At 50.3% G+C, this 27,494-nt stretch overlaps 1 protein-coding gene across 2 annotated transcripts in view; it reads right to left on the bottom strand.

Moving 5' to 3' along the window:
• Positions 1 to 27,494, bottom strand: part of SMAD4 (SMAD family member 4) — a 324,854-nt gene that overhangs the window by 230,250 nt on the left and 67,110 nt on the right. For both annotated transcript variants that reach the window (XM_086960392.1, XM_086960393.1), the window contains exon 2: positions 23,677 to 24,052. In XM_086960392.1, the coding sequence (XP_086816518.1) occupies positions 23,677 to 23,916 (240 nt within the window). In that variant the 5' untranslated portion in view covers positions 23,917 to 24,052. The remainder of the gene's footprint in view (positions 1 to 23,676; positions 24,053 to 27,494) is intronic.

Below are 27,494 nucleotides of genomic sequence, written 5' to 3'. Positions count from 1 at the left end.
GGTGGTGTTGTCCGTGAACACCTGCACTACACTCCCGTTGACAAAGGGGAGGAATGCCTTCAGTGCTAGACGAATCGCCCGTAGCTCCAACAGGTTGATATGGAGCCGGGACTCCGCCGGAGACCAGATGCCTCTGATCTCCGCCTCTCCCAAGTGGCCTCCCCAGCCCTGGAGGGACGCGTCCGTCACGACAACGTGCTCCGGTTGGGGAAGGGAGAGGGACTTGCCCCTGACCCAATCGCGGTCCGTAAGCCACCACTGCAGTTGTCTCGCAGTGCCCTCCGAGATCAAGACGTGGTCGTACAAGTTGCCCTGATGCTGGGCCCACTGAAACTTCAGGTCCCACTGCAGAGCCGGCATCCGCCACCGGGCGTGATGCACCAGAAGGATGCAGGAAGCCATCAGCCCCAACAGCCGCAGCGTCAACCTGACCGAAACCCGGGATAGCGGCTGAAAGATGGGAATCAACGCCTGAATATCCCGGATCCGCCGTTCCGGAGGATAAACCCGAAACTGCGCCGAGTCCAGAACCGCTCCGATGAAAAGGAGCTTTTGAGAGGGACACAGGTGTGATTTCGGCACATTGATGGAGAACCCCAGGTCGTGCAAGAGGTCTGCCGTCATCTGGAGGTGGTGGACGACTGTCTGGGGCGAGCCCGCCTTCAACAACCAGTCGTCTAGGTAGGGGAAGACTGAAACCCCTAACCTGCGCAGATGGGCTGCGACCACCGCCAACACCTTTGTGAACACCCGTGGGGCGCTGGTAAGGCCGAAGGGGAGCACGATAAACTGAAAGTGCTCCTGGCCTACCGTGAACCGCAGGTAACGCCGGTGGGCCGGCAGGACGGGGATGTGAAAATACGCATCCTGCAAGTCCAACGCTACCATCCAGTCTTGCGGGTCTAGAGCAGCCAAGACCTGAGCCAATGTCAACATCTTGAACTTCTCCTTCCGGAGGAAGCCGTTGACGTTCCTTAGGTCCAAGATAGGACGTAGGCCCCCTTTGTCCTTCTTGGGTACCAGAAAGTAGTGGGAATAGCAACCACGTCCTACTTCTGGCCCAGGAACGCGCTCCAAGAGGGCCGTAACTTCCTCCTGCAGAAGTTGCAAGTGGTCCCCCGACACACGGTGGTTCTGCGGTGGCATGGCTGGAGGAGAGGTCTCGAAGGGGAGGGAGTAGCCCCTTCGGACGATTTGCAGCACCCACCTGTCCGATGTGATCGTGCGCCAGCGGGCGTGGTGATGGTGAACCCTGCCACCCACTGGCGTCACGTGGGCCTGAAAGCACGGACTAGGAGGATTTTGAGGCAGATGCTGCGGGGGGAGATGTGGCCTGACCCCGCCGTTGACCCCGACCGCCTTCACGGCGGTTTCCACGGCCGCCACCGCGTTGAAGTGATTGCTGCGGTGCGTGGCTGGCAGCACGTGTGGGGGCGCCCCTTCCGTGGCCACGAAAGGAGCGAAACGAACCCGTTTGCTGGCGCTGGGTCGAGAGACCCAAGGACTTTGCCGTGACCCTGGAGTCCTTGAAGCGTTCCAGCGAGTGGTCCGCCTTGTCACCAAACAGATGACAGCCATCGAACGGCATGTCCATCAAAGTGTTCTGGACATCTGCCGAGAAGTTGGCGGATCTCAACCAGGCGTGGCGACGAATCGCCACCGTCGTGGACATCGCTCTGCCTAGCGAGTCGGTCGTATCAAGACCACATCGAATAGAATATCTAGCTGCATCTCGGCCCTCAGCTACAGCTTTGCCGAGTTTTGCCCGCACCTCCATGGGGCATTCTGGCAGCAGCTCCGCGACCGTATCCCACACAGAGTGGGTGTAGCGGCCCAAGAGGCAAGCGGTGTTGCAAGACCGCAGTCCTAAACTCAGGGACGAGAAGACCTTCTTGCCATATTGGTCATACCTCTTGGATTCCCGATCGGGCGGGGCCGACGGGAATGCGGACTGGGAGGTAGAGGCCTGGATCACCAGGCTCTCAGGGGTGGGGTGGGTGGACAGGAACTTGGGGTCGTCCGGACAAGGACGGTGGAGTCTGGCCACGTTCCGATCAACAGGCGCACCTGAAGAGGGCCTGGACCACGTGCCCAACAGAACGTCTGATAAGGCTTCGTTAAACGGCAGCAGAGGCTCCTGTGGGCATGACCGCGGTTTGAAGACCTCAGTGAGGATGTTAGGCCTCACGGCCGCGACGGGGAGCACAAGGTTTAAGGCCTTGGCAGCCCTCATCAACACCACTGAATAGGCAGCTCCCTCCTCCGATGCCACGGAAGGAGGAGAGACAAAACCAGGGTTAGGAGAGTCATCTAAACCACTGGCGTCCCCCAAATCACCTGTCCAGTCCATGTCATACTGACACTCACGTGACAGAGGGTCCTCAGACCCCTCCCAGCCCTCACCGTACTCTACATCATCACCATAGTCGGTGTCAACCATGTAGACCGGCTCCACGGGGTCGACAGGCCCCATCGGCGTCGAGCCCGGCGTCGAGCGACGCCGGTCCGACTCCGCGTCCGGATTCGGTGAGGGTATGGGGACGGCGCCGCCCGGAGCCGGCGCCGGAGCCGGAGCCGGAGCCGGAGCCCCAGTGCCGCCCGAAGCCAGCACCGAGGAACCGGCGTCGCGCGGAGGCGGCGCCGGGGGCAACCCCGATGGAATCGGCGCCGGGTTGGATGGACGTCCATCCGGCGTCGACCCTGAAGGCCCTAGCGGCGCCGGGGTCGGCGGCGCCGGTGTCGGAGCATCCGACGGCGTCGAGGTAGGGTCAGCTGGACCGCTAGGGCCCCCGGACGGGTTCACTGGGCCCGTAGGCGCCGTGGAACCCGCCGGAGGAGATAGGGCCCTCATGCCACGAGGAACGCCTCTATCTCTTCAGGCGTCGCACCTTGCCCAGGGACCTGAGGGTATGGGGCAGGCCGCGCCGGCGACTCTCGCGGAGCCGCGGGGTTGGGGCCACCCGAACCCCCGGCCGCATCGCGCGAGCGTCGGGGGGAGTCGGGGGTACGATGACGACGCCCCGACTTCTTGTGTTTCTTACCTGATGAACTCGACGAGTGATGTCGACTTCCGGAGCGCCTGGCGCGGCTCCTCCTCGAACGCTCCCTGGACCTCCGGCCGGACCGCGACCGCTCTCGACGCGGGGCCGACACCCGGAGCTCGAGTAGCTTGCGGGACCGCTCCCGCCTAGCCTTGTTAGTCAGAGCCCGGCAATCAACGCAGGAGTCGACGTCGTGGTCGGGGCCCAGGCACCGGAGACAGAGTCGGTGATGGTCCGTGACCGACATCGTGCGGTCACAACCGTCACAGTTTTTGAACCCGGGCATCCTACCAGGCACAAAAGATAGATATAAGTTGAAATAACTTGGTCAAAAGACCGGGTACCGCTCTTCAGATCTGCGTCCACTGGCGCGGAAAAAAGAAGAACTGACGTCAGCGCGCGGAGGCGGCGTCTATATACTCCAGCGACGTCATCACGGCGCACGATGCCGACGACGGACGCGGAGCCGCAGGAGACGCCTGCAGACGACGCCTACCGACGCGCAAGGGTACTGCTACGCAAAAGTTTCCGGATCCAGACTGACGCCTGGGGATATTCTAAGGTAAGGAATCTAACACTAACGTGTTTCTTTCAGATGCACAAGTTACTACTTGTGTAACGATATATCTGTAAGAGACATTAGTTAGTGATATATTCCTTACCTTAGAATATCCGCAGGTGTCAGACTGGATCCAGAGATTTTTGCTTAGCAGTACCCTTGTGCGTCGGTAGGCGTTGTCTGCGGCTCTGCGTCCGTCGTCTGCGTCGTGGGGACGTCGTCGGAGTACTTAGACGCCGCCTCCGCGTGCTGACGTCAGTTTTCCGTGCCAGAAACGCAGAGCTATGCTAAAAACCAACACTGGTGCCATTGAAACTAGGGCCCTGAAAGGGGATGAACTTAACCCTAGATATCGGTTCGCAGAACGGGGAGGATGGGTGGGTCGGTAAGGAATCTATCACTAACTAATGTCTCTTACAGATATATTGTTACACAAGTTGTAACTTGTGCATTTGAAAGAGACACGTTAATGATAGATTCCTTACCTTAGAATAGATACCCCAGCAATACCAACCCCAGTGGTGGGTCTGCAAACCAATAATCACACCAGAAAGTCCTGGAGGACAGAACGGCCAAAGAAGCCACCCCTCCGGACTTGGCTGTCCAGGCAATAGTGTCTTGCAAACGTGTGCAGCGAGGCCCACGTAGCTGCCTGGCAAATGTCCTGCAAGGGCACTCCTCGGCCCAGGGCAGTTGTAGTCACCGTGGCCTAAGTGGAATGAGCCCTTAGACCCACAGGGGGTTCCTTCTTAGCCAAGGAGTAACACGCCTGGATACACAAGATGATCCACCGCGAGATGGTCCGCTTGTGCACCGCCTTTCCCTTCTTAGCGCCCACGTAACCAACAAAGAGTTGGTCATCCACCCGGAACTGGCGTGTGCGATCCAGATAGTAAGAGAGCGCACGTTTTGGGTCCAGACGATGGAGCCTCTCTTCCTCTTTCGAGGGATGCGGAGGCGGAAAGAAGCTGGGCAAGGTGATGGACTGCTCGATGTGGAAGGCTGTGACTACCTTGGGCAGGAAAGAGGGCCTTGTCCTCACTATAACCTTGTCCGGATGGACCGGAAGGAAAGAAGGTTTAGAGGATAGAGCCTAGAGCTCACTCACTCTCCTGGCAGAGGTGATGGCAACCAGGAACGCAGTCTTTAAAGTAAGAAGGCGGATAGGACAGTTGTAAAGTGGCTCAAAGGGAGCGCACATCAGAAAAGTAAGAACCAGGTTCAAGTCCCACTGAGGCATCACGAAGGGAACAGGTGGAAACGTATGTGTGATGCCTTTCAGGAATCAATGAACAGGGGATTTGAACAAAGAAGGTTGATCAGGCAGCCTTAGAAAGGCTGAAAGGGCAGAAAGGTAGCCCTTGATAGTGCCCAGAGCAGAGCCCTGCTGGGCAAGAGAAAGAAGGAAGAGAAGAACCTCAGAAAGAGGGGCAGAGAGAGGATCCACAGCCTTTGCTGTGCACCATGCCACGTATCGGTTCCACCTGCAGACGTATACCGACTTTGTGGCGGGACGCCTGGCTGCCAGAATGATGTTACATACTTCAGGAGGCAAGTCAAATGGCCTCAACTGTCGCCGCTCAATCTCCAAGCATGGAGGTGGAGACTGGACAGGTTCGGGTGGAGGACCATCCCCTGCTGCTGCGACAGAAGGTCCTCCTGAAGAGGCAGACGTACCGGAGGATCGACTGACATACTGAGTAGCTCGAGATACCAGTACCTTCGTGCCCAGTCCGGAGCCACAAGGATGACTTGTGCCCGGTCGCGCTTGATCTTCTTCAGCACTCTGGGCAGAAGTGGTATAGGCAGAAAGGCGTACAACAGACCGCAACTCCACTCGCGACGAAAAGCGTCTCCGAGCGGGTGCCGCCTTGGAAATTCCAACGTGCAGAACTGATGACATTGCGCGTTCTCTTCGGTGGCGAATAGATCTAACCAAGGCTCTCCCCACTGCTGAAAGAGGCCTTGCGCGACGTCGGAGTTCAGAATCCATTCGTGATCCATCATGCACCGGCGGCTGAGTTATGTCCGCCCTGGTGTTCAGAGAACCTGCCAGGTGTTGAACCACCAGGGTCACACCCTGATGTTCCAGCCACTGCCAAAGGCGCAGAGCCTCCTAGTATAGGGTCCACGACCCCACCCGCCCTGTTTGTTGCAGTACACATGGCGGTGGTGTTGCCCGTGAACACTTGCACTACACTCCCACGTACAGAGGGGAGGAATGCCTTCAGTGCTAGACGAATCGCCCGCAGCTCCAAAAGGTTGATATGGAGCCGGGCCTCTGATCTCCGCCTCTCCCATGTGGCCTCCCCAGCCCTGGAGGGACGCGTCAGTCACAACTACGTGCTCCGGTTGGGGAAGGGAGAGGGATCTGCCGCTGACCCAATCGCGGTCCGTGAGCACCACTGCAGCTGTCTCGTAGTGCCCTCCGAGATCAGGACATGGTCAGACAGGTTGCCCTGATGCTGGGCCCACTGAAACTTCAGGTCCCACTGCAGAGCCCGCATCCGCCAACGGGCGTGATGCACCAGAAGGATGCAGGAAGCCATCAGCCCCAGAAGCCGTAGCATCAACCTTACTGAGACTCGGGATAAAGGCTGAAAGAGTGGAATCAGAGCCTCTATATCCCGAACCCGCTGCTCGGGAGGATAAACCCGAAACTGCGCTGAGTCGAGAACCGCTCCGATGAAGAGGAGCTTCTGAGAGGGACACAGGTGTGACTTCGGCACATTGATGGAAAACCCCAGCTGGTGCAGGTCTGCCGTTGTCTGGAGGTGGCTGACGACTGTCTGGGGCTAACCGGCCTTCAACAACCAGTCATCGAGGTAGGGGAAGACTGAAACCCCCAACCTGCGCAGATGAGCTGCGACCACCGCCATCACCTTCGTGAACACCTGTGGGGCGCTGGTAAGGCTGAAGGGGAGCACGGTAAACTGAAAGTGCTTGTGGCCTACCGTGAACCGCAGTTAACGCCGGTGGGCCGGCAGGACGGGGATGTGTAAATGAGCGTCCTGCAAGTCCAACGCTACCATCCAGTCTCCTGGGTCCAGGGCAGCTAAGACCTGAGCCAGAGTCAGCATTTTGAACTTCTCCTTCCGGAGGAAGCCGTTGACATTCCGTAGGTCCAAGATAGGGTGTATGCCCCCTTTGCCCTTCTTGGGTACCAGAAAGTAGTGGGAGTAGCAACCACACCCTAATTCTGGCCCAGGAACGCGCTTGATGGCCCCCTTGGCCAAGAGGGCAGGAACTTCCTCCTGCAGAAGCCGCAAATGAGCCCCCCGATACGTGGTGGTGTTGCGGTGGCATGGCTTGAGGGGTCGTCTCTAAGGGGAGGGAGTAGCCCATTCGGAATATTTGCAGCACCCACCTGTCCGACGTGACAGTGTGCCAGTGAGAGTGGTGATGGCGAACCCTGCCCCCCACTGGCGTCACATGGGCCGAAAAGCACGGACTAGGTGGGTTTTGATGCGGATGCTGCGGGGGAGGGTGTGGAGGGACCTTGCCGTTGTCCCCGACCGCCTCCACAGCCGCCACCGCGCTGGATGTTAGTCTGCGGTGCGTGGCTGGCAGCACGTGTGGGGGCGCCCCTTCCTTGGCCATGAAAGGAGCGAAAGGCACCCGTTTGCTGGGGCGGGGTCGAGAGGCCCAAGGACTTGGCCGTAGCCCTGGAGTCCTTAAAGCGCACAAGCGCATGGTCTGCCTTGTTGCCAAAAAGGCGACGGCCATCAAACGGCATGTCCATAAGTGTATTCTGGACATCGGCCGAAAAGTTGGCGGATCTCAACCAGGCGTGGTGACGAATCGCCACTGTCGTTGCCATCGCTCTACCTAGTGAGTCGGTGGTATCCAGCCCACACCGGATAGAATATTTTGCTGCATCCCGGCCTTCCACAAGGGCGTGGCCGAGTTTGGCCCGTACCTCCAACGGACACTCTGGCAGCAATTCCGCGACCGTATCCCACAGAGAGTGGGTGTAGCGGCCCAAGAGGCATGAGGTGTTGGAAGACCGCAGTCCCAGACTAAAGGAGAATACCTTTTTGCCGTACTGCTCATACCTCTTGGATTCCCTGTCCGGCGGAGCCGACGGGAATGCGTTCTGGGAATTTGATGCCTGGATGACCAGGCTCTCAGGGGTGGGGTGGGTGGACAGGAAACATGGAGCGCCCGGAACCGGGCGGTGGCGTCTGGCCACATTCCTATCTACGGGTGAACCCCTAGCGGGCCTGGAACAAGTGCCCAAAAGAACGTCGGCTGAGCTTGACTGCGGTTTAAGGACCTCAGTGAGGAGGTTAGTCCTCACGGCCGCGACGGGAAGCTCAAGCCCAAGGCCTTGGCTGCCCTCATCAACACCACGCTGTAGGTTGCCCCCACCTTCGTAGCCACGGTAGGAGGGGAGATGTGTCCAGACCACTGGCATCCCCAAGTCCACCTGTCCAGTCCTCTTCAGACTGACACTCTCGGGTCAGAGGGTCCTCAGTCTTCTCCCAATACTCCTCTTCACCCAACCACTGATAGTCAGGGTTGTCAAACGATGAGGACGGTTATTTGGAAAAACAGGAAATTAGGAACATAAATTTCACATGGACATAGACTAACACCAGAAATTAGTGACTATGGATTAGCAATGTGCATAGTAGAAAAAATATATACTTTAGTAGTATTCTTGAAAATGAGATTTTTTTTATATAAAATTTATAATATTGTAAACATTCATTACTTTAGACCCAACTGTGGATCTCTTGCTGTGCAATTTATAGTCTTTTTTTTTGTCTAGGTCACAGTACATTCCAATATAATTATACAATAGATAAATAGATCAAAAGAAGTGCAAAAATACAAAATAGCTTAATATTGATCTAAGAACATGGCTAGAAGTAATTGATGAGAACGGTTCATAGAAGGTAAACTCCCCAAGCGGCGGCGAAAGCGGCGCCCAACGGCGCCGTTCGGACGCCGGAACCAGAGCGAGGGAGGCATCGGGGACACCTGAGGGACCGGCGCTAGTGAGGTCGTTAGGTCAACCTGCGCCGACCCGGATCCCGAAGCGGATCCAGTGGGGACCTGCAGCGCCGGGCACGAAGGCGCCGGCGGCGTCGTAGCCGAAGCACCCGACTGCGTCTGGGCCGAAACCCCCGACCCGCTAGGGGCCCCAGACGGGTCCGCTTGGCCCGAAGGCGCCGCGGAATCCGTCGGGGAAGAGAGGTTCCTCATGGCCATGAGGAAGCGCTCGATCTGCCCCCCGTCTTGCCCAGGGACCGGAGGGTGTGGAGCAGGCCACGACGCCCTCGACTCCGACTGAGCCGCGTGGGCAGTATCACCCGAACCCCTGGCCACATCGCGCGAGCGTCGGGGGGAGTCAGAAGAGCGATGACGTCTCTTCGACTTCTTGTGCTTACCCGACGACGACTTCGACCTGGAGGAGTGATGCCGACTCTCGGAGCTGTGATGGCTCCGACCCCGCGAACTGTCCCTCGACCTCCTGTGGGACCGGGACCTCTCGCGGCGCGGGCCGACTGCTGGAGTTTGATTCGCTTGCGAGACCACTCCCGCTTAGCTTTCGAAGTCAGGGCCCGGCAGTCGGGGCAGGTCAAAGCCGAGACAGTGGAGACACCGACGGTGAGGGTCGGTGACCGACATCAGTCGGTCGCAATCCTCACAAGGCTTGAAACTAGGCATCCCTATCGGCACCGTCCGCATTCGCAAGACTCAAGAAAAATGATCAAAAGGGATCAAAAAAGTTTAGTCATAAAGTGACTAAAGGTACTGCTTATTCCAGATCTGCGCTGCTGGCGCGGAAAAAAGAAGAACTGACGTCAGCACGCGGAGGCGGCGTCTAAGTACTCAGACGACGTCATGACGGCGCACACGACGCCGACGACGGACGCGGAGCCACAGACGACGCCTACCGACGCGCAAGGGTACTGCTACGCAAAGATTTCCGGATCCAGTCTGATACCTGGGGATATTCTAAGGTAAGGAATCTATCACTAACGTGTCTCTTTCAGATGTAAATAAAACAGAGCATTGGAGGCGCCAGGGGGCGCACAGCGGAATGGCTGTGTGAGACCGCAGCTCCGCCGGACGTCCGACATCCTTCATCAAAACACGCAGCTAAACTGGCCGGACACGTCCAAAAATTGAAGTTACGTGGATCGGAACATCCAGTGCATCAAGTGTGGGGATCTGCGCTTGGGCATCAGGACGGTAGCGAGTGATATCTGCAAATATACTCGCGGGCGAGAACAACGGTCAAGATGGCGGCCATCCCGTAAACCGACAGTCTGTCTCCGAGACCCTCGCTGAAATCACGGCCGCATTGCGGTACAGCGGAGTGGTGAATTTTGCACTGTGAGCTGAATTGCAGTCCCACGTCTGTGCGGAGCGTGGAGGGTGCGAGGGGGATTCGAGCCTACACGGAGCCCCTCGAGACCTGGAGGCGGCAAGATGGCGGCGCCCAGACTGCCGAGACTTGATTAGCCCCATCGGAGAGCGGGAGACCCGGTGAGTTACTGCGGTGACTGCCGGGCTGAGGATCAGTGTCTCGCCCCTCGCGCCCTGTCATTCCTGCGTCAGTCACAATAGTGGGCTCTACTGATGCGTAGGTCGGATTCACCGCCTGGGAAAGTGAGCCCATTGTTGAAGCGCGAGGGAGCGCGAAACAAACTCCTGCTGCTGCGAGCCCGCCTCACGGAGATTGCACTGACCCGGGACATCCTGCTGAGGCGCCTGCTTCCCACGGAGTAGTGAGATAGCGCACAATTGCACGCACAAGGCGCTATGGGAGGAGCCTTACTCAGTGGGGGACGCTTTGATGGCGGCATGCACGGAGCGAAATTCTGTGGAGGTCCAGCTGGGGGTTATTATTACTGAGCTGTATCTGCTTGTCACCATAGCCCTGCCTGGCAAAACAGGGTCCTTATCCCATTGCTTATGACCTAACCCTGCAAGGTCTTTGATTACCATCGCGAGCGGGTGTCCCCGCTGAGCCTTCCTTCCGCCACCACAGGGCTGCGTGTGTGTGGTTCACGAGCCATAGTCTTCAGCGGCGGTGGTGGGGGAGTTGGAGATCCACCAAGTCGCTATGTGGCCGGTTTCGCACCCCTCAGTCCCACCCGGCAAGAACATTCCTAGCCAAGACGGGGTCGCTCACTGCATTAACGAGATCCACACGGCAGACCACCAGGACCCAGCTCAAGCTGCGAGGTATGATGGTGAGACCTGATAGGCAGCAACCGAAGTTAAGCTTTGAATCGAAGAAGCCCACTAAAGGCGCGGAGGCCATGGCGGAGAGTGGGGGTCCGCCTGAAGTGTCCGCAAACAACAACATGGAGAAGATTCTCCTCGCCATCCAGTCGAACCTACAGGATATCAATGGCAAGCTCGATCATTTGACTTGTAGAATGGATGGCATGGCAGGCAAACTCGAGAAACATGGGGAGAGGCTTGATGCGGCCGAGGTGCGGATCTCGGAGGTTGCGGACGAATCTAGAGCTACCACAACGAAATGTAATGGGTTGGACAGAGTGCTCGAAGTGATACGTGCAAAGGAGGAAGAGTTGGAAGCGCGTTCCAGGCGCAATAATGTGCGCATCACGGGCGTTCCGGAGACGACCAACACTGGGCGCATGGAATTTTATGTCGAACAACTATGCAAGGATTTATTCGGTTCGGAGGCTCTGTCATCAGTCTTCATTGATGAAAGGGCTCACAGATCTCTAGCGCCACGGCCTCCCTCGGGCGCCACTCCCAGACCCATTGTCGCGCGCATTTTGAACTACCGCGACAGAGACACCCTCCTTCGCCTTGCACGTGAGAAGGGCCAAATTACGCACCAGGGGAATAAGCTGGAATTTTACCCCAATCACACAGTCGCTGTTCAGCAGGCGCGGAAGGAATTTGCTTCAGCGAAAGCGAAGTTGCGTGAGTTGAATATTGTCTACGCTATGTTATATCCAGCCAGACTCAGGGTAACATGGGAAGGGAAACCTATCATTTTGTCGAACCCTAAGGCAGCAATGGAGTTTGTCAAAAACGCAAGGAAACAGGCAAAAAAGACAGCCAGAGATGAACAAAATGCTGAATCTGATTGAGATGGTAATGTATCACGCCGCTTAATCTCTGCAAGCCTAATATTGATTGTATCGAAAAGAGGACTCAGATCGAGATGGTAATGTACCCTGTAGTTTGAGCCTTGATATGCTCACCCAGACTCATTATACCTATATTGAACCTGCAACAGGTATGTGTTCATCGTTGCCATTGTTTGACTATTGACTTTTACTCTGTTGGCTCGCCGTTGCACCCAGGTGCGATAGACCTTATCACAGAGCTGGTCCTTGACAGTAACTCTATTCCGAGCTCTGCTTATTCTGTTGTGCCTGTTGAACGTTCTTGTGGACAATATACCTAAGGTCCCATCTGTTCCTCCTTGTGCCTTGTTCTATGTCATCCGGTATTCTGAGTATGCAAAGTTTCAAATGTACATATAGTGGCCATCTAGCCCTTCACGCTCTTAATGTATTGCTTTTTCTCCGGCCAATTAGGTGGCGGCTAGGTAATTGCCTATGTTTTGTTTCCTGGTCATGCCATCTCCCGGCCACTCTTTCACTGATGGGATGCGATGCATGGGCCCAGACATGTTTTTGTTCCTTTGCTGACTGTCTCATTTGACTATGGCCCAAGTCGGCTTATGACTCTGCCCTGATAGAAATTGACAACGAGGTCGCTGGGTGGGGGGGGGGGTCAAGGGGAGATGGGGGTATTATGTTTGATTGCCACCCGATGGGACTGGAGGTTGGGCCACATGTGAATTGTTACATACAGTGTTATTTGTACAAATCTAGATGCATTAGAGACGTCCACGCCTGTGCATTCGGGTGTTGAGTTGTGCCCCCTGCGGTCCTCCAAAAGGGTGTTCCCCGCAAAGTTACTTGGGATGGGGAACTCCTTATGTCCTCGTTGTTTTTGGGGTAATTGTTCCTGGGGTCAATGGCTTCGCCAGGATTGGTGTGCTGGAGTGGGTGGGGGTGGGTGGGAGGGGTGGGTGTTTTGTTACTGTTTTGAGACCGATTGCTCTACAACACAACTATGTTATTAATTTGTCACTTAAGTGCTCCTTGTATAAGCACCGGCACGTCCCTGGTCTCCTGCGCTACATACCGTTATGCTGTATGCTCATGGCAATGTCTACTATACTGCTACTGACTTATGACTACTGTGAATCCTGATAGATACAGAACACAACTGCGCCTTCTCACTTGGAATGTCAGGGGGTTCACACAACCTAAAAAGATAAGGCAGATATTCTCTTACTTGACAAGGTGGGAGGTCGATATCGCTTTACTACAGGAAACCCACATCGCTCCCAACTCTAAACTTACCTTAGGCGCTCGCTGGGCTGAATCCTCTTACGCTTCACACTACTCATCCTACTCTAGAGGGGTAATTACACTGATAAGGAAAGGTACGAATTTCGAACATTTGGGGACGACTGCTGATCCCGAGGGTAGATTCATCATTGTCAAAGGCATACTGCGCGGCCATAAAGTTGTGCTACTAAATGTATATGGACCTAATGTAGACGCACCCGAATTTATTCGGGACCTGTGGGGTAGACTTCAAGATTATCGGGGTGCACATGTCATCTGTGGGGGGGACTGGAATATAGCTTTGAATGACGAGCTGGATAGGTCACCAAACTCGCACGAATCACACAAACATGCTAGACTGCAACTACATCACTTAATGCACGATCTCACTCTTACGGATGTCTGGAGGCACAAGTTCCAGGTCACCGCTGGTGCTACACACATATCGGCGGTACACAGTAGTTGGTCACGCCTGGATTACTGGCTCGTCTGGACAGACGTTGCACTCTGGGCCACAGAAGTACGTGTCCTACCCAGAACACTTTCCGATCACAACCCAGTCCTGCTCTCAATAACTATCCCGAACTACTGTCCGCCTCCCTTCCAATGTAGATTTAACTCTAGAGCTTTGACTGACACAAATTATGATCACACTATACACACGGCCATCGTGGACTACTTCCAGCTGAATGAGCCATCGCCAGACGACCCTTGCCTGCTCTGGGAGGCTTTCAAAGCCATGATTCGTCCGGTCTGTATCAGCACTACGGTAGGCACACTACGAGATATACGACACCAGATCAGTAGTCGAGAAAAGCGAATGAGGGAACTAGAAAAGGCTTTCGAAGCCTCGCAGGACATCTCCTTATTGGGCGAACTGCGTTTGTTGCACACAGAACATAGCACTTACGTTGAAGACGAAATCAAATACTTAGACAAGCGTACCTCTGCTAGAGCTTTTGGAGAGGGCGGAAGACCAGGGGGGGTACTGGCGGCTAAAATTTGCGAGGGCAGAAAGCGAAACACCGTTCTGCGCGTGCGGTCAACTGAGGGGGACTATAAGACGCAAGCCACTGACATACTGTCCTGTTTCGTTGACGCATATAGCGCACTCTACGCTTCCCGTTCTATAGCATCCCCCGATGAAATCTTTAGCTACCTGGAGGACGTGGCCATCGCCTGGCTATCCGACTCTCAGAGGGAGTATCTGGCCGCCCCCATCACAGTCGAGGAGGTTACGGAAATAATTAAATCTCTACCAAACAATAAATCACCTGGGCCAGACAGCTACACAAATGAGTTTTATAAACATTTTGTGGACATTCTAGCCCCGCATCTGGTGGCAATGTTCGGTGCAGCGTTCGATCAGGGAGAACTCCCACCCACACTTAGGGAAGCTGTGATCATTACGTTGTTGAAACCCCACAAAGATCCCGAACTATGTGATTCCTACAGGCCCTTATCGCTTATAAACGCCGACTCTAAAATACTAGCCAAAATCCTAGCTGTTAGACTCACTCCCCTAATGACTAATTTAGTGCTCCTTGACCAGTCAGGATTTATCCCCACTCGCTCCACAGCGCACAATACCAGGACACTATTCGCATTATCCCACTATCTATAGCCTTTCACGAGGGCGGTAGCTATCATGTTGGATGCTGCAAAGGCGTTCGCTTCAGTGGAATGGAGCTACCTGATCACTATACTTAACAGAATGGGCTTTCCTAAAAGATTCGTGCAATGGGTGAGACTACTCTACACCAACCCTGGCGCTAGGGTACGAGTGAATGGCTACGTGTCCAACGATTTCCCTATAGGACGTGGTACGAAACAGGGTTGTCCCCTGTCCCCCCTACTATTTGCCCTCGCCCTCGAGCCGCTTGCGTGTAGGATCAGGCAGAAATACAAATCCTCGGCCCTGCGTTTTACTGACAGACCCCTTCATATATCATTATACGCCGATGATATGCTCTTGTATGTGCGCGGTCCGGCCACTAATTTAAACCCGCTTCTACGGGAATAGGTGAAGTTCGAGGGTCACTCCGGACTTGCTATCAACTGGACCAAATCCTACATTATCCCCTTGACTGATATGGCTGACCCTATACGCACGGACTATCCATTGGTTTGGCAAACTGACCCAATTCGCTATTTAGGGGTCATGTTCCATAGAGACCCGGAGGGGGTGATTAGGGAGAACTATGGCACTGTCATTTCCACGTTGGAAGATAAAATCCGGCGCTGGATTTAACTCCCTCTGTCCTTGGCAGATCGCATAGCGATTGTCAAAATTAATGTCTTGCCCAAGTTCCTGTACCTGTTTAATAACATTCCGATCACCCCCCCTGGCGAGGTATTCCGTCGCATAAAAACACTTACGCTTCAGCTCATATGGGCGGGTAAACAGGCGCGTATCGATTTACAGACATTGACGCTCCCATATATCAAGGGGGGCTTTGGTTTCCCGGATTTTTTACTATATTACCTTTGCGCGCAAGCTCAATTTGCTGCATACTGGTTTCACGAGGTTCCCTACCTCACGCACACAGCTATTGAAAAAGATGATGCCGCACCAGTACCCCTCACGTCCATGCTCACGCATAAGCACCCGCCCCTTCACTCCCAGGATATCAATCCGGTAGATACCACTATTAAGGCATGGAACAAATTGAGTCAATTAACACATAAATCACCATTGTTTGCCCCATCCCTGCCGTTGGCACATCACCAGGCTCTATCGGTCACTGGGGAATCGGTGGGCATGTCTTTGCTGCAACAGGTGGGCATATTCACGCTCGGCGATTTATTCTGTGAGGGGGAATTTATAGAAATAGACGACATGACGTATGTACAGAATAAGTCCCCGTTGTTTATATTCACATACTACAGGCTGAAAAGGGCGTTAAGGGAACACTACCCCACTTTCCCACAGGAACCAGATTCTCTCTCTCCCCTACAGCTGATAATTGCATCCCCAAACACCTCCCATATGGTGTCACGGCTGTACTCCTCAGCTCAGGCAGACTTACCTTACTCCACGGCCAGGGCCAAAGGGCGCTGGGACACGGTACTTGACGATCCGCTCACTGAACAGGAATGGCAGCAGGCATGCGCGCTAACCCAGATCGTTACCCCCAATGGAAATCTCCGTATCATACATTTCAAGTTTTTACACCAAGCTTACTATACCCCGGCTCGCATGCACAAATATGGATTGTTAGATGTCGACCAGTGTAAACGATGCGGGAGGGAGGGGGCTGACTTCCTACACCTAGCCTGGTCATGCGCAGCGATCCAGAACTACTGGAGCGAGGTTTTCATTGCTTTGTCTGCCATGCTGAGCTCCGACATGCTATGTTCTATAAGAATGGGTCTTCTGGGAATAACGGCCCAATTTAAGGCTGTTACACATAAATTCTGTGTCATTGCGCTGCTGCTGGCCAAGAGACAAGTAGCTCAATGCTGGAATAGCTCCAAGAAACCAACTGTGGCCAGATGGCTGGGGGACATGGCCAGCTGCAGAGATAGGCTCAGAACCTATGAGGAGGACCTGCCGGCGAAGTCCATACCTAAGGACTTTTGGTGTTATCTCACTGATTTTCTAGTTGCAAGACAGGCTGATGAGGAGGATTAAGGGGTCCCTGAGCTACCGCCTGGGTGATATGACTTTAACGATTGCCATCATTCACGTGAGCGCTGGTGCCGGCGCGTGCCGTTGCTTCTTGAATTGCACTAATCTTTTCTTTTTTTCTTCAGGGGTTATGGTCTCCAGTTAAATGTTGTACCCAGGTCTGCTGGTTGCGGCCTATGGTTCCTATAAGAACACAAATACCGTTACAAGACCCAACTGTATGTTTTACACTGCCGTCCCGACTGCTTGTATCTATGTACAATGCGCTTTTATTGTGGATTCCACCTTCGCAGCCGGCCCCAGGGTTGTAGGCTACCAGCTGTGTAATGTTATGACTTTGCTACAATAAAAGGTCTTGGAAAAAAAAAAAAATTATAATAAACAGAGCATTATGTAACCCGGTCTTATCATGTACAACACGAAAAGACGCACAGTGTCATTCAAAATTGACAGAAAGCTCCTAAAGTCACAAAATAAAAGCACTAGAAGAGGCACAATCAAACATAAACCCACTAACACATAAAGCCCTACCAAATAGCATGCTTCCTTAGCTTCTCAGCATTGGCTGCATAAGCTGAGATAGCTATATACGAGACATAAATAAGAAACATTGGTAAAATATACATCTGGCTTTTTTTCTTCTGAGACATGTAACCATTAGCACAATAAACGAGTGAAGTGATCCGCAGAGGATCATGTAATGAGTTCAATATGGGAACTAGGATTATGTTCCTTGTTAGAACACAATCACCAGTTTAATCACAAAATCTCACAAATTGAAAGCCGTTTCCAAAATGGTTAATCTATACCATCACATCTCCAGTCAGAGCTCGAGTGCCAGTTAGAATAGTGACAGAACACCAAGGCACCTCCAACTGTCACGGAATGTTATATTAACTCAAGGCAGGGACCGGTGGGTGTGGAGGGGAACAGAAAACAAGGAAAAAGACAAACTGGCATAATCTTACAATCAGTCAAGATAATTACAACACTCACATACACAAAAGTGCAGATTTGCTGGACTGTGGGGAAAAACAGGAGTTGGATACCAGCAGTTGTGGGGAGGAGTCAATAACGTGACTGAATGTCTTCGAAACATTTACATGCTTGTGACCCAGGATTTTGAAATAGGTTATGTAGCCTTTATTTGGTGCTAGCAGACTGCAATAAAACACAGGAAAAATAGCCAAGGGGAACAGGAAGCAATTCTGATTTGAGTAGTTATTTGTTTGTGACTGTTTATACTTTTATACAAGCATTTAGTTGATGGCTAAGTGCTTCAGAATTTAGCAGATCGGGGAACTGAGATTCATAAAAGTAAACTGATTTGCAATTATTATTCATTGTGGTTATTTGTAGAAGTGAGGGTTAGACTTCAGGACACCTCGCAGGTTCGAGTCCCAACAGGGTCAGTATTTCTTTCAAATCTGGATGTTGATACCACAGTTTATGACTCAGGGCCTGATTTTGAGTTTGGTAGATGGGTAATTTCATTCCAAATGTGACGGATATCCCATCTGCCCTACTAGAAGTTCATTATATCCTAATGTAAGGTGGACAAGATATCCAGCACATTTGTGATGGGAGTGCTCGTCCTCCAAACTCTAAATCACACCCTAACACACCGCATAAACATTCTCCCCAAGTTCAGAAGCATCAATGTATTTTTTTTTTAAAGAAAGAAGATTGCCCTAACAGGCAGGACATTCAAAAAAGCTGGTGAAAATAAAAAAGTTCAGGCTAACTACCTCTACCACAGTCTGTCATTTAATATGGTCATAAAAGACTCTTTCTTAAAGAAAGCCAGTGGACAATCAATCAATCAATCAATCAATTAGGGATTTATGAAGCGTGCTACTCACCTGTGAGGGTCTCAAGGCGCTGGAGAGGGGGTGACGTGCAGCTCCGGTTCAGCCAAAGAGCGAGGTCATAAGGCTCTTCCTTAAAGTGTGCAGTGTGGGTGAAAGGTTTGATATTGAGCAGGAGCTCGTGCCAGGTCTTTGCCGCGATGTGAGAGTAGGCTCTTCCGTCTGGTCAGGCTCAATGTAGGAGTAGGCTCTTCCGTCCGCTCTGGCTCTGCAGGTGCGCTGGGTTTCGGCGAGGGCAGCGGAACAGAAGTATCTCTTGGGGACGTGGAAGAAGACTCTTTTGTTGAGGTATTGGGGTTCGGGGTTGTGGAGGGATTTGTAGGCGTGCGTGAGTAGTTTGAAGGTAACTTTCTTCTTCACGGGAAGCCAGTGGAGGTCTCGTAGATGGTGGGTGATGCGTTCATGTCATGGGATTCCAAGGATGAGTCTGGCAGCGGTGTTCTGGATGGTCTGGAGTTTCCGGAGCAAAGATGTGTTGATTCCGGCGTAGAGGGTGTTATCGTAGTCCAATCTGCTTGTTATGAGTGCGTGGGTGACGGTCATTCAGGATTCGGGGGGGGGGTCCACTTGAAGGTCTTGCAAAAGATGCGGAGAGTGTTGAAGCATGTGGAGGAGATGGCGTTGATCTGTCGGGTCATGGTGAGAGAAGAGTTGAGTATGGTGCTGAGGTACCGGGCGTGGGCCGTGGGAGTGGGGGAGGCTACCAGTTGTTGTCCCATGCTGAGGGGGTGGTCCAAGGACGAGGACTTCTGTCTTCTACAAGTTGAGCTTCAGAAAGCTGATGCTCATGCAGGATGCGACGCCTTTCATTCCTTCCTGGAAGCGGAGTCTGGTGGTGTCAGGTTACTTCATGAGGGAGCGGAAGAGCTGGGTGTAAGATACTATGCTGAGTCCATGCTGTCTGACGATGGAGTCGAGAGGGGCCATGTAGATGTTGAAGAGCATGGGACTGAGCGATGGTCATAGGGGTAATCCGCAGTTGATCTCTGTTGGTTCGGAGAGGAAAGACGGCGTCTGATTCTTTGAGTTTGGCCGGTGACGAAAGAGCGGATCCAGTCAAGTCAGTTTCCGGTGCCGTGGAGTCTGGCGGTGAGAGTGTGGTGGGAGACAGTGTAAGGCTGCAGAGGTCTAGTAGGATAAGGGCCGCTGTGTGGCACTGGTCGAGGAGGGTGCGGATGTCTTCTGTGGTGGCAAAGAGGACGGTCTTGGTTGTGGTTGCTGCGGAATTTGGATTGAGAAGAGTCGAGGATGGAGTTTGCATCGATGAAGTTCGTGAGCTGAGTGATGACGATCTTCTCTGTGAATTTGGCTGCGAAGGCGAGGAGAGAGATGGGTCTGTAGTTTTTAAGGTCCGTAGGATCTGCGGAGGGCTTCTTGAGGAGAGGCTTGACTTCTGCGCATTTCCAGTCATCGGGGAAAGTGCCAGATGCGAAGGCGACGTTGATGGTGCATTGTAGCCCGGGTGCTATGGCGTTGGCAGCTCTGTGGAAGAGATGCAGCAGGCAAGGGTCTGTGGGGGCTACTGAGTGAATGCTCTTCATGCTCGTGGTGGTGGTGGGGGTGGATTTGGTGAAATCATGAATGGTGCCTAAGAGTTCCTTAGAGTTTCTGGAGATGGCGAGGATTTTGTTCTGGATGAAGGTCTGCTTGGTGGATCTGATGCATTGGTGGTTTTCTGTCATGGCGTTGTTGTAGGTGGCCTGGGGTTTTGGGGTTTTGTCATACTTTCTCGAGACGTCTTCAGGTGCATCTGGATTCTCAGAGGATGGTGGTGAACCAGGTGGCTTTCATGGGGTCCTGTCTGTTGGAGTTACGGAGGGGGCTGAGCTTGACCGCGCCCATTGGTGATACACCTGTGTAGTTCATTGGCTGCAGAGTTGAGGATGGTCGTGGAGGAAGGGGGGTTGTGATGTATGGTGGAGTTGAGGTGCTCCTCTGTGACCTTGTTGAAAAGAGGCAGTAAAGTAGTCCCCATTTATATCTTACTAGACTTTGACAGTTTCAGTTAGCAAAATAATACTGTTATAAGAGCCTGGAATGGCTGGTAAAATAAATCAGTGGGATATGCAGTAGCCTGCATGTCACAGGTTTGAATCCCAACAGGACCAACTCAGCCCTTCATGCTGCTGAGATTTAATAAACACAATTAACAGAATCACCTGCAATTTTCCATGCAATGAAACGCAAAAAATACATGAAGTGGCATGTGAAGTAATCATATGTATCCAGACATGAACTATAAACTGCAGAGTTGCAAAAAACAGATGTTTGCAGCTTGCAGTAGTTCTGGTTCTATGAAACGCAATTGGTGCATTAACTTTCGTAGTTCTATACAGCTTTTACAATTTACAATAGTTTTAATTCAAATATCGTGGCTACATCTCTGTAAAAGTGCCTGCATTCCAGAATCAAACAAAAATGTATAGCTAAATCAAAAGCTAAGTTTAAATGTAACCACTCTCACTAAAGGTTGCCTATGGCATAATAGCTTATCTGGGTTCCATTCATCGTCACAGTCTTAACTTAGTTTTGGGCTTAGTTTCCTTTTCGCTCTTTTCTATGTCCTCTACTTGCATAATCCGTTCCCATTACTAATAACTTTACATTCTTGCACTAATTGGTTCTTTAAAAATATATTTTTAGACTTTCTGCCAGCATCACCGATACCGGACATGGCCAACAAAGGTCTGGTAGATCAAGGTTTTCTAGACAGCCATTGGCTGGACAGATATGCTCCATTTAAATTCCCTTGACCTATGGTGGACAGTGCCGACATAAGAACTCCTTATTAGACTGCCTGCTTTGGTTTCTCAGAATTGTGACACCAGTTGCCTTCGGTCTGTAAACAGAATTTGTCCAACGATATAGCGAAGCCACACATTGACCATTGTGAGGTCAGCAATTAATCCTGTTCGGAACCACACCTGTTTTGAGACACACACGAGGATCATGTAAATAGCAGTTTTCTCTCACGACCCAGGGTACAGAAAAGGAGTGGTCCCACACAGCCTGCACTCCCCATTTTGCGGAAATGGCCCCCAGTTAGGAATTTGCATTTCTGAGTAAACACCTGCAGCATGACTCAACTTCTCAATCCTTCATTTATGTTTCGATTACTCTCATACTTTCAAAATGTTCACGACTGGACGGATTTGACCCAAAACCTTAAGATCTTGAAAATATAACCCAATTTATCCATGGATCTATATATATGTAAATAGGTGGTCCTGATGAAGGTGGATTCAATTTATGAACTCCAATGAAACGTGCGTTGGCCAGCTGTCTCGCCTGCCAGCTCGCCGACCAGTTCGCGCTATCCTACAATGATGGCCGCCCGATAATGCGCATGTGCGAGAGAGGTCAGGCAGAGTCTAAATAAAGCCTGACTTCCCCATTGCGTGGTGCTTCGTGCTTTAGTGACTCGTTGTTGCGTCGCGTCACTTCCGCCAAGCTGTCCGTTGCTGCACTCTTCTGTTATCTGGCGTCCGGACTCGCGCGCCTGTATCCGAATTATTGGACTTATCTGTTCCCTGCAACTCCTTTGGGGTTTCATCGCTCTATTCTCTGAGCGAGGCGGTTTACCCCCACTTCGCCTCCGTCCTTAGTTTTATTGACGGACCCGAACATACCCAGAATCCTGATTCTCCCCTTGCCGGCTTTCCTCTCTCCTTCCCCCTGGTGCCTCAGCCTGCGTCTCTCGGTTCCGCCACCGGCCGGACTATGTTCCGTCGGTTGGCCGGACTTGTGTAGAGCAGGTGTGGGGAGCTCCTGGGGGTTGGTGTTCGGGGTGGTCCGCTTGGAGGATACCATTTTTGTTTCCCTCTATTTATTTTACTTTGTACTCCTTGATATTCACGGAGGCTGGCATTCGTCACAGTGCTTGAGAAGAGAAGAACGGGTTAAGCGCATTTGGCGCTCCTTATTAGAAGTACATTTCTGACAGTGATATATATCTGCTTATGCTTGTGTTGTTGTGTTTCAGATATCAGTAGATCAAAGAACTCGTTAATAAGACAAGTTTACTTCCCCAGTTTAAACCTTGCACAACAGGGTAAGAGAAGACAAAATCCTAAAAGTCTTTTACCTATCTTAGTGAAACCTGGAGAATGATCTACCTTTCTCTCTAACCAGGCAAGGGGCAGTTCTTTCGCTGTTGGCGTAGAGGGCAGATACCCCCTTATGATCGATTAAGCCAATGTACATAAAACCTCTTACAAGCATTTAGGTAAATATACTGAGAGCATACAAAGTATTGTGAATTGATTTCGTTTATTGTATATTAACCTGCACTCATTTCTTTTAGCACCTGATTCCTCCTTGAGGGTACCAGTTTGTGGAGTCTTTTTTTCTTCCCTGCCTTCCCTTGTTTTGTTCCCTCCATACCACCGTTGTGTTCTAGGGTTTGATAGACACAACAGGTGCAGAGGAGAAAGGTGGGACCTGTCTTCGGTTCCTGGCACTCCTGCGGAAACTCTCCTGGATCCTTACACCAGCTGTCACAAGATCCCAACTTCCAACACAATAACGGCTACATTTGAAGTTTTCGCTCAGTTGTATTCACATGTGTAGGTAATTTATGGTTGGGGAGGTCATGCAGGAGATGTGTATGTGAAGGTGTGCATTTGTGTGTAAGGCGAGAGTGGATTTGTGTGGTTGTTGGTTGGGGGGACATTCAAGATATGTGCCACATAATGTTTCTACATGATTGCAGTTTCAAAATCTTTTTTTTTTTAAAGATAAGCATTCAATGCATTATATTGAGTAATAAATATGTACTTTGCCTTGATAATTATTTGGATGTACAGAAAGGTTTTTAATATAACAAGATGGGGAATCAATTCTAAATAAAGAAACAAGTGAAATACAAGTATGTTTATGAATTTGACTAACATGCTTTAAATTAATCTGTGGTTAGCCCACAGAGCTTTTATAAACGTACAAATAAGTAATACAGGTCTAATGGGAGTCATTTTTGCATTTAATTGAGGTCTGCAATTAAATCCATGAATATCTAATGACACCAACCTAATGGCGAAATAAACAAGTGTTTGAAATTACTCTCATTCGAAATCATATAGGTGGTAAAAAGTGAACAATCACTTTCCAATAACAAACGGATAAATCTCATTCAATCATTCCTGGTCTTGCCAGTAGTATTTACTGGCCTACCACTGCACACCAATATTCAGTTTCAGTCTGCTTTACTGACCTGCAGCCGACCATCAAGCGTCCTCTGGATGGTGACACACTTGCTTGGATGAGCGCCATTGGTAGTGATCGCCGTAATCAGAGAATCCAATTCATCTTTTTTCTCCTTCAGTTTCTTAACCAAGCTTTCAATTGCTCGTTTGGCAAATGTTTCACTTTCCCCTCCTTGCCGATGGCACATCAAACTGTGAACAATGCTCAGACAGGCATCGTTACTTGTCGGCGTGTTAGCAATTGACATACTGACAAAAGACTTCTAGCTAGTCCTCCGACGTAAAACCAATGTTCAACGAGATACAGTAAGAACCAGGCCCAGCAATGCTGAGCTACCTTAAGACGGGCGATCAAACAAACATGACCGGATGAAGTACGTCCACCTATGGAAAAAAACACAAATAGAATATCACAATTAAAAAACTAAGTGGAAAGAGTGGTCCTATTACTCAAATGCATATTTTTGTAAAAAAACATTGCTTGTGAGGAGCATCCATCCTAAAGTACCTTAAAGTTGACATTGTGTTTATTGCGGCACTCCAATATAAAAAAATACATTTGTTTTGGTACAGGAAATTGCTTCAGAAAACGTCTTTTTGTCGATATCGGAAATCCTCTCTGCACACTATTATTTCTATGTGTCATGTTTAAAAGAAGAGCCTATGCTATGCTGAGATATAAATGTATTGTGACTTACAGAGCAGAAAAAACAATGTTGTGTAACTGAGCTTTCTTTCTGGCTGGCATCCATCATTCTGACTGGCACTCATTCATTTATTCATCCATCCATCATGCATCCAAACAGCCGTTTGTCAATTCGTCAACCACCTATCTATCAGTCAAGTCAAGTCAAACATAACTTTATTCGGTTAAGTTAAAACCATTAAAGTGCATGACAGAGAGCATTAAAATTCAACAATACATTAATACATAAATCATAAACAATGACAATATATTTAACAATTCCTGAATATTAGACACTCCTTCTCAGGTCCTCGGGAGATGTAATATTGATTATTTACATAACAATATATTAAAAAGTACATGATAATAAATAAATAGCCTCATTTAAAAACACGGTCCACTCTATGATTTCACAAACCTATTCCTGCACCTTATTGCACCTATTAGGTAACTTGCAACCCTAAAAACACTAAGCGTGAAGCCAGCATTTGTAAGTACGCCAGCGCAGGCCTAATTTGTTCAAAATTTTGATTTTTTTTTAGGAGGGGGATGATAAGTTAGGCACATATTCCACTGTTGATTTCCGTCCAACCACTCATCTATCCTTTATCCATTGGTCCATCCACATATCTATCTTTGTATTAAAAGTACTTAACCCCTTCGAGGCTAATGACGAGCTGGGCTCGTCATGGCGCTTACCTGCCGTGCGCGGATGACAAGGCCAGCTCGTCATAAAATAATGTAAAACAATAAAACCCAGCGCAGGACGGGAAAACGCCTAGCAGCCATGGGGTTAAATAGTAAAATACCTAGATGGAGGGATAGGATGAACTTCAAGTGTCTTGCGGTAAGGGGGCTGCTCTTAGTCAATGCTAGAACTGTGATGGAGAATCGTGTGAGCTGATAGTAATCACCATACAAATGGGACAGGAGGAAGGATTTCATTCTAGTTGACATCTGCTTTGGGGAAAGTATTTATCTTGGATAAGAGAGCGAGCTAGAACAATACTCACTGTATTTTGAACGCTAGGCCAAAGCAAATAAGAAAGCCCAAGGACTTTGCATTTCGGTTCAATTGAGAGATAAGATTGGTAATCGTAGTTTATTGATCGAAACTAGTTAATGGGAGTACTTGTTTAAGATAAGGATAAATTCTATCTTGAAAAAAGTTAACTTCAGATATGTGGCTGGTATCCATATTTGGATCACAGATAGGCAGTTACTGAACTGGTCAAATGCTTTGCTTTTGGAGACCGGGGTATATTGCATACCATCAGTTCACTATTGAATTTTAAGCCCACAGATCACAAACGAGGAGCTCCAGGTTCATGTTTAATGGCTTGGAGAGAATGGTGCCTTACGGAAAAGTAGAAGTCGCTGGTCCTAACAAAGAGAGCAGAACAAACTCATCAATTACAGAGGTTAGAGAACTGTTTTTGTGAATCCCATACATGTTGAGAGAAGTTGAAGGGGGCTTGGTGGTCACCAGTGCTGAAAATTGCTGTGGGTGCAGAAGTACAAAGAAGTGGGGGAAGACTATTATCTGTAAAGAAGGAATCATCTACAACTAGGATGGTGGCAGACTATACTGCAGCGAGGGTGGAAGCTCAACTGTTAGCAGTGTTGAAGGTGAGTGGTATCCAGATGGTCTTGCAGCTCAGTGTCAATTACTTTTGCTATTTATTTTATGACATAGGGAGACTGTGTGAAGGGTCAATTGCTGGCTAGGTTGCTAGCATGAAGGTTAGACTTTTTAGTACGGAGAGGATTTGTGTGGTGTGAGTTTAAAATGAACTTTTCAGTTGTCAAGCAATTACTATATTGAGGAGTGTAGTAAATATTTTATATTCTGGAAGATCCGAGAATATCAACTTCACATATAGTGTTTCAAAGCGGTAGATCAGTGGTTCTTAATCTTTTAAATTCGGAGGACCCCCCACTTAAACATTACTGAAATCGGGGACCCTCACTAAATCATTACTGGAATCCAGGGACCCTCACTAAATCATTACTGGAATCCAGTGACCCTCGTTACTGGAAGGGACCCTGGCCTAAGCAGTTTTTATTATTAGAACCGCAAAAACACAGAAATAAGCATTCATCAAACAAATGGTGAAATATTTTATTAAAGTCACTAACTAATATAATGTCAAAAATAAATTATATGGGAAAGTTGGAGCGTCAAATTTCAAATTCCTTCACATTTTCAGAACATTTAATTTTTTTTACTTTACATTTTGCTTGTTTGCTTATATACATTTTATTAAGCTGGTAATATTTAATTTTCTAAGCAGTTGCGGACTCCCTAAGTAGGCTTCGCGGGCCCCCAGAAGTCCCCCGAACACAGGTTAAGAAGCACTGCTTTAGATGATCGCTGCAAGGTTGGCAAGTGTGTTTTTAGGTCTCAGCTCTAGACAGCGTATGCACTGTCTCGAAGAGACAGGTTGTATCGACTTTGTGGGCTTCAGCCCACCCATACGCTTCCTATTTGCTGGCTCCATCGTCGCTCTTCTATTCTTTATCCCCATTTGTCCATGACATGCATGTGTCAAGCCTCTTCCTGTGTTTAGCCCTCCCCAAGAGCAGGGACCCATAACTAAGATCTATATACAGCAGCCTTTTTAGAAAATGTTTTCGGAAATACATTTTTGTTTAATAGTGCTTTTCACAAACGCTCAGATTTACATTTGCTCAGAGCGATTGTCTCAACAGGCCTATAAATCTTGCTCTTATCCCATCACATTAATGTGCATTCCGGTATTTTTTGCCAGTCGTCGAACCCCCTCCTGAATCGCAGCTTAACCCATCCCTCCACCCCCTCCCTCATTTCTGCTTGCTTTGTGGATGAGCGCTCGTAACCAAGATTTTCCAACTTTCATTTATTAGAACACATAATGGATAGTGGAAAATCCAGTCAATCGGAATATATTATTTAACAAATGGTTTAATGAACATGGTGTCCATATCTCGACGGCTGACCTGCTCCCCTCGCACACCTTCATTTACTTCGCAGAAATGGCGATTCTGAAGGAAATCTGTGCATCAAAATGACTCACATTCAGGAACGTGTGCGACCAGACTTTTTTTCTAAGACTTTTAACCCCTTAAGCGCTGCCGTCGGCCAACGGTCGTCGCGTGCAC

The sequence above is a fragment of the Lissotriton vulgaris genome, chromosome 3_1 (genome assembly GCF_964263255.1).
Source record: "Lissotriton vulgaris chromosome 3_1, aLisVul1.2, whole genome shotgun sequence".
NCBI lineage: Eukaryota > Metazoa > Chordata > Amphibia > Caudata > Salamandridae > Lissotriton > Lissotriton vulgaris.
Note: the sequence above shows the minus strand (reverse complement) of the source record. Positions and strands in the feature narration are given on the sequence as shown.